The sequence below is a fragment of the Nelumbo nucifera genome, chromosome 4 (genome assembly GCF_055504915.1).
Source record: "Nelumbo nucifera cultivar China Antique chromosome 4, China Antique-T2T, whole genome shotgun sequence".
NCBI classification, from domain to species: Eukaryota; Viridiplantae; Streptophyta; class Magnoliopsida; order Proteales; family Nelumbonaceae; genus Nelumbo; species Nelumbo nucifera.
Window position 1 is genome coordinate 61,858,061 of NC_142652.1, and position 8,593 is coordinate 61,866,653.

At 40.4% G+C, this 8,593-nt stretch overlaps 1 protein-coding gene across 1 annotated transcript; it reads right to left on the reverse strand.

Annotated features, from left to right (window-relative positions):
* Positions 1–550: 550 nt before the first annotated feature.
* On the reverse strand, positions 551–3,013 carry LOC104590970 (Pentatricopeptide repeat (PPR) superfamily protein). Its single transcript, XM_010249743.3, has one exon. The coding sequence runs from the start codon at positions 2,780–2,782 to the stop codon at positions 845–847; it is 1,938 nt and encodes a 645-aa protein (XP_010248045.1). The 5' UTR covers positions 2,783–3,013; the 3' UTR covers positions 551–844.
* Between the last annotated feature and the right edge of the window lie 5,580 nt (positions 3,014–8,593).

The window sequence follows — 8,593 nt, forward strand, 5'->3', positions numbered from 1 at the left end:
CAGGAAAATGCATTTTGATTCATCTATATGCTCCTACTGTCATTTTTTTTTTTTTGTAATTAAGGATAAAGTTACAGTCTTGCCCAAAGATTAAATAGACAAATAACAGTTGAGAGAGTTGGCTATTTGCTCTGAGCTTCTGAATCATCAGCCATTTTGTTTCCTTTTCTCTATAGATTTTGAATTTAATGCCAGGCCTTGCAATAGAGCCTTCATTATCCTTAACAGGTCCACCTTTTCATTGACTCAAGTACACGACAACAGGTGAAGTGGTTTCTTCAATGACAATGCGAGAGTTGCATCCTTAAGCCCATCTAGTACTTTATACTGCATAGATGCGCATGAGCTTCCATAGTGCCATTAGTCTATGAAAGAATTAGAACATCCACACTTATCTGAAACTCCATCCATTTTCGGTTTGACACATTTAAACAGAAAGGAAGATCTTGGTGTGGGCCTATAATATTGAATGTCTCAAAGGAAAGACCGTCCAGAAAGTTAAACTATTTTAATGAATTCAGATTATCAAGTATTGATTCTTTCAGAAGCATTTATCAAGACCCTTTTCAATTGCATAAATCAAGCACATAGAAATCAAGACCCCTTTTTCATGAAAGCCTTCAATCTCTTGTATATGGGATGTTAAATCAATGGTTGACCACTTCTAAAACTCCCACAATGGACTTCTTCCATAAAAATGGTCTAAAGATTTATTCTACAATGTATTGCAAAACTTTCAAAAGCCTGTAGAGATTGGGTTTACCAAAATCCCTTAACCACAATTCTGATTTCTATCAGATGGTAAAGCAGTAATAATCTCGATGCCACTTTCAGGACAGACTTTTTATAAAGAAGCACAGCCTTGCACATAACTAACCTCTGGAACGTATCCATACTCACGTAAACACCCAGTCAATGCATCCAATTCAGCATGGATACGATCAGATTCAGGATGCATCCGATCACCAGTGACAAATACATGAACACCAAACTTTAGCTCAATCCAGCTACACCCTGGAGTCTTTTTCACATTTCTCTGTCTCATTGTATGCCTGACATCTGAAACATCCTCATATCTTCCCATTGATCCATAAACATTAGAGATGAGCACATAACTCCCAGAGTGCTCTGGTTCAATCTCCAAAAGTCGTTTATTTGCAATCTCAGCTAGGGTTGTGTTCCCATGAATCCGACAGGCAGCCAGGAATGCTCTCCAAACTACCGGATTGGACTCGATAGGCATTGTAACAGCCAACTTATAAGCCTCATCAAGCCGCCCTGCTCGACCAAGCATGTCAACCACACATGCATAATGTTCAACCGTCGGAATCACCCCATGGTCCAATTCCATGCGGGCAAGGAACTGCCATCCTAGGCTAACAAGCCCTGCATGACTACAGGCAGATAGGACCCCAACAAAGGACACCTCATCTGGCCTCACACCAGACTCACACATGAGCCGAAACATGATCAATGCCTCATTGCCAAACCCGTGCATTCCATAACCCATGATCATGATGTTCCATGATGCAACATCCTTATTCCTCATCTTATCAAAGAACAAACCAGCATCCTTAAGACTGCCACATTTTGCATACATGTCCAAGATAGCATTGTCCGCATGTATGTCATGGATCTCTTCTCCATCTTCATCCTTCCTCATACCACTCACAATCGTGTACCCGTGAATTTCCTTACCACGCATCAATGCTGCCATACTGGAGCAAGCCGGAAGAACAGTCGTGATCGTGACAACATCAGGGCATACCCCAGCTTCTCGCATCCTGTCAAAAAGACTAAGGGTCCCGTCATGATCACCGGACTGTTGGTGTACTGCAATAATCGAATTCCATGAAAATATATCTCTGTCCAACATTTTCTCAAATATTTCCAGCGCATCAACAACATCCTTACATTTCCCGTACATGTCAATTAATGAATTTGAAACAGCAATATCAGATTCATAGCCCATTTTCTTTGCAAAACCATGAACTGCTCTCCCATTATCAAGATCCCCGGTCATGGTCAAAACTGATAAGATCCCCGTAACCGTGAATTTACTTGGGACCACATTTTCTTTTCTCATCATCCCGAAAACTTGTAAAGCCATAATGAATTGACCAATCTGAGCATACCCATTTATCATCGCATTCCACAGCACGACGTCTCTCTCAGGCAATTCCTCAAACAAGAGCTGCGCTTCTTCGACTAGATAAATTTTCAAATAAAAATTTATGAGAGCACTGGAGACAAAGGCATCATTCTCCAGACCAAATTTAAACAAACCTGCGTGAATTTTCCTTACTTCCAGAACCTCTAAGAGGTCAGAGCAAGCTTTTATAGCAGAAGGAAACGTGACTTTATCTGGAACTACTACGCCATCCAGGCGCATTCTCTGATACAACTCAAACGCATTTCGGGACAAGCCATTGGCAATAAATCCAGCCATCATCGCATTCCAAGTGTAAACATTCCGATCATGGGTTGCATTGAAAATTATAAGGGCGTCATCAAGTTGACTACACTTGGAATACATATTGATCAAGCTAGTGACAGAGAACGGAGAGTCCACTAACCCATTGATGAGCATCCAGGAATGGATTTCTTTCCCTTTATAGAGGTTCCTGTGATGGGCGCAGGACTGTAAAGCAGCAACGCAAGCACGTAAATCGCAGGGAGATGGGGATGGAGATATCTCGAAGATTGTTGCGTAGCAGAGAGTGGGGAGAAGGTGCCAAGTTTTCTTGATTAGTTTGCCGGTTAGGACGTTCTTTGCGTTCATTCGCAACTGTTCTAATACCTAATCTTTTTCACAGTATAGGAGGTTATCCGCTCCGACTCAGAGCATGAATTGCCAAGGTCTCTAAAATTTGTGATGCGCTGAGAGTACGTACCTGAACTAATAACAATGAACGTAACTACGTAAGAAGAAAAAGAGGTTATTTATGGTTATGGATACCAAAAACATAACGTGACGGCCACTGTCTGTCATGGGGTCCAACAAAAGTTGTGTTTATCTTCCTTAGTTTCTAGTTGTGAAGAACCTTGTAAATATTTAAGGAATCTAAATTTAATTCTTTTACATATAAAAAAAAAAGTGAACAAAGCAGCGGCTGGGCACTCCAGTACTGTGTGATGTATATATGATAATTAATCTTAATGGATGGAAAACACAATCGGGTAATCGGTTCGGATTCGAATCTCAATCAGATTTGTTGGGGTTAGTTAAATCTGTATTTATCCAATTAGGTTATTAAATGGATGCGGGTTACAAGATCCGAATCCAATCCATTTATGCAAATGGATCATCCAAATATGAAAATATTAGAATAAAATGTTGGACTGGGTTTCAGACTTTCAAACTCTTTTGACAACCCCATTACCATCAAACTGAAGGAAGGGGAAATCCATCATATGGATGGTCGTACCATGCTGGATGATAGGGCGAAATTTCAAAAATTTCTTTTTCCATTACGGGAATCGCATTCCCAATTTTAAGTGAAGGGATGGGAGATCGATCATATGGATGGCCGAACCTTGCAGGAAGGTTGGGCGAAATTTCAAAAATTTCTTTCTCTCCCATCCGGGAATCGTATTCCCTAATTTAGAAAACTGCATTTTCAATGTTCGTTCTTGAATCCAAAACCGGACCAGATCTGAAACCAAAGGGAAGTGAAGGATGTACTGATACGAAGTAACAACAACTCCCAACACAAGTGTTCACGCCCAAAAACAAGACAAAAACCCGCCTCCACTGAAAATGACACAGTGTGAAGTGAGATAGGATTAGCAGGATGGTTCTTCACCAAGAACCAAAATTTTTCAGCAAGAATCAAGGGCTGGTGAGCACGACTTCAGATTGCTTCTACTACCAAGAAACAATATCAATAACTCTTCTTGATCTGATCCACAAGTGGAGATCGAACTGGGTAGGGGAGGCAAGAACTGAGGAAGAATTCTGCAGTTTGCTGTGTTGTAAATTTGAGGAATTTGCCCCTATTTATAGCCTTATTGGATCAACCTCCTAATCTAATTAGGAGAGAGTTTCCTAATCCAAATCTTATATTTGGATTTGGACTCTTATATGGATAAGACTTACCTTATCCTTCAACTAACTTAATCCCAATTCAAATTGGGCCTTACGCCCATTAAGCTTATGTGCTCACTTACTCTTTAATCTACTGCCAACTTGGCTCTCTTTGTATGGTGTAGAACCCTAACATTGATCTACACATTAGCCACATGGGTTCAGCCCGGCCTCTGTTACAAGGCCAGGCCAAATTCACTGTGTGTTACAGTAAACCCCTGAGTCCATCACCATGGGCTCTCAATGGGCCTAACATTTACATTAAATGGTTCTTGGATCCAGTCACCTTATGAAAACCCAAAAACTGTGGGTAGATGCAAGATTAGCCCATTAGGTATTACCTTCAATGGTCTTACACTTAACCTCTCAGCCCATAATGATCAAGCACTGCCCGACAAGAGAGGACCTCTCCTCGGCTGCAAGGTGCAGTGCTGCACTCTCTACTCACATAGATCCCGAGAATTAAAACCATTAGCAAACAATTTGAAACCATAATATATAAGTATATCTTTATATAAATATATTTTTCAAAACCAAATTTCAAACACATTTAAAATCCACTCCTGACAGTTTAGGTTTTTATCAAAGAGAGTGCATTCCCCGATTATTCACTTTGTCCGACAAAGGGGCTGATCCTATCACTATGTTCACTTACTTAGGTGAATTCTCGGACTACCCCAACATACACAGGTTTCCCGCTAAGGATCTCACTGATTGGCATATCAAAGATAGCCCAATCCGACACCTAGTGTACTATCATAATCGAGTCTAGGGGTCAGGTGTAGCAATCCAGTTTTGCCCATCTATCTCTAAGGTCCAAGGCAATATTGGAATTTCGTCTGGTTTAGGGTTTCAAGAAAACCCACACTATATGTACCTCAGGTCTCACCCTGACAGCGGAAACAAGCCACCTCAACCAACTTGGTGGCACATCAGTGTTAGCCTTGGCAGGATAAATCTCCCCAGATCTATCCAATGGCTGTAAAGATTCTAAACTAACACGAGTCTCATAAGTGTCCAATTTAAGGGTATTACATATAAACACACTAAATCACATGAATCAATTATGCACTTTATTCATTTAAAATAAATGACATAATATACATTAATCTGATTGGAGTTAAGGGCATATACTATCTAACAACTCCCACTTGCACTTAGGTCCAATCGGGTACAAGCCGGAGTCCTAGACATTCCATGTGTTTCTGAAACACTTTATGTGTTAGTGGCTTAGTCAATTGGTCTACCACATTCTCCGCTAATGCTACATTTTAACATTAATCTCCCGTAGATCCAGTGTTGTCACACAACAATGGAATGGGTGATGTGTTGAATTCCAAATTCTAGAATGAACACCTTCATTCATTAGGCAGCCTCACTTATGGTAATGTGCTCGGCTTGGGTTGTGGAACTTGCTATTTTTACTACTTAGGACCCCATCGTGAAGATGTGACCAGATGTAGACATTCTATCATCTGGGTCTAATTGGAAGTCGGTATCAGAATACCCAACGATCTGTAGTGAACTACCATCGAATATCAGACAAAACTCCTTTTGTCCTTCAAAGGAATTTTAGTATGTGTTACACAACTATCCAATGCTCCTGCCCTAGGTTAGATTGGTATCTACTTACCATACTCACTACCTGAGTAATGTTAGGACGAGTGCATAGCATGGCATACAGGATGATCCTAACGGCTGAGGCATAGGGAATCTCTTTCATGCCCTTAATCTCTTCGGGAGTCTTGAGAGACATACCCTTGGAGAGAGTGACTTCATGCCTAAAAGGAACATTTCCTTTCTTGGAGTTCTCCATACTATATCTTTTGACAATCTTGTCAATGTAAGTAGATTGGGATAATTCTATTATCCTCTTCGATTTATCTCTATAGAGTCAAAGTCCCAATATGTAGGAGGCTTCCCCAAGATCTTTCATGGAGAATTGCTACGAAAGCCACACTTTCACCGTAGCTAACATTCCTACATCATTCACAATGAGTAGAATGTCATCTACATACAGAACCAAGAACATAACCTTATCCCCACTAGTCTTCCTGTAAACAGAGGGTTCATCTGGATTTTGCTCAAAGTCAAATTGTTTGACGGTAGAGTCAAACTGGATGTTCCAGCTTCTAGAAGCATGCTTAAGTCCATATATGGATCAATTAAGTTTAGATACCATGTGCTCCCGACCTACAACAATGAATCCTTGTGGTTACTACATGTAGATATCTTCAGTAAGATCTCCATTCAGGAACACGGTTTTGACATCCATTTGCCAGGTCTTGTAGTCATGGTATGCTGCTACAGCTAGCAAGATCCTAATGGATTTAAGCATGACTACAAGCGAAAAGGTTTCCTCATAGTCGTTTTCCTCTTTCTGAGTGTACCCTTTTGCCACAAGACGAGGCTTATAGGTCTCAACCTTACCATCGGGGCCCTTCTTCCTCTTATAAATCCATTTGCAACCAATTACTTTTACCCTAGGGGGCGGATCTACTAGAGTCCAGACTTCATTGGTCTTCATTGAGTCCATCTCAGCTCTCATGGCATCTACCCATTTCAAGGAATCTATGTCTAACATTTCTTCTGTATAAGTCACGAGATCTTCCTCACTGGTCATGGCTTCCACCAAGTAACTTTCTTGGTCACAGCCGTAACAAACTAGAGGCCTGGAAACCTAGGTAGATCTTCTAGGTTGGTTATTTTCTAGAGCTTGTGGAACATCTCCCACTACCCCTAGGCTCTCCTCATCAAGAACAACTTCCTGATGAAGATTATCCAGGATGAAATCTTCCTCTAGGAAATAGACATTTCAACTGCAAAACACCATTTGCTCTTTTGGATTATAGAATAAGTAACCCATAGAGCCTTTGGGGTAACCTATAAATAGGCAACGGATGGTCTTGGATTCCAATTTGTTAGCACTAGTTCTTTTAACATGTGTTGGAAAACCCCAAATCTTCAAGTGTTTCACACTTGGTTTCTTACCAGTCCATAGCTCATATAGAGTCTTAGGAACGGATTAGGTTAGAACCCGGTTCAACATATAAATCGCAGTCTCTAATGAGAAACCCCAAAAGGATATGGGTAACTCTGAGTGGACGAGAAGTGAACGGACCATATCTAATTGAGTCCGATTTCTCCTCTTCAATACACTGTTTAATTGTGGTATAGCAGGAGGAGCCAATTGTGATACAATCCTGTTTTCCTTTAAGTAGTCCTTGAATTTGTTAGAGAGATACTCGCCGCCTCGATTTGATCGAAGGGTCTTAATTTCTCTCCCTAACTGTTTATCGACCTCTTACCTAAACTGTTTGAACTTTTCAAAGGATTCAGACTTATGTCTCATTAGGTACACTTAACCATACCGTGAAAAAATCATCGGTAAATTTTATAAAATAAACGTGTTGGTTACGTTTCCTAACATTTATGGGACCACATACATCAGTATGTATAAGGTCAAGTGTGCCGGTAGATATTTCAGGCTTTCCCATAAATGGCCACTTCGTCATCTTACCCTGAACGCAAGATTCACAGGTTGGAAGATCTTCTACAATTAGAAAATCCAAAGGACAATCCTTTACCAACCTTGCGATATGATCTATATTAATGTGGCTAAGTCAGTAATGCCATAGGCACATGGGATTATTGAAGGACCCAATTTTATGGTGCATCTCCTCATTAATGAATGATCCATCTTCATACTAATGATGGAAGGCCTTTAGAGAGTTCATCATATGAATCTCCCTATCACATGCACTTATATTTTTTAGGAGGGAACAAATAATTATGCTCTAGTTTTATTTAGATCAAACCAAAGTGACTCCCACTGACTTTCTTAAAGTCAGATTTAGATGGGCCCTAAATGGCTAGGGTTCCGCATGGTTCCTCTTGGGGAGGAAGCTGATGTAGGGCCCATCAAGAAAGGAGCTCATCCAATGATCTTAAGGACACCATGGCAATGATGTGCATTCAGCCATGGTGTGTGAAAGAGCCACTATCGAATTAACGTGGGCCAAATGCTTATGACCCATGTACGTAGCACATCACACAACATACATCACATGATTGAAATAAAACCACAATTGATCCAATCAATTTTAATCATCTGTAAAACCCTAAAATAGTTAGGTTAAATTAGTATCAGCCCATTAGAGCCCATAACATTATCATATAACATTATATAGGTGCATGGGATGAACTACCAAAGGCAGTTCAGCCCATATAGCTGAATTAGGGCTGATGCAGTTTTAACTTAACATTACTGGGTTTTACAGGTTGGGCCGAATTGCATCTTGCAATCAACCATCAGACCCTCGGCCCATTATGAAATTTTAGGTGTGTGAACAGTCCCTATTGAGCCACAGATTCGGTCCAATCTGGGTCGAATGAGCCTAGGGTTTGGTGTTTAATTCAAGATCCAATTCAAGAAGATGATTTGAAATTAAATATGGCTGATAAATGACAGTCAATAATCAGCAATAAACAAAATTGTAGGCTGTT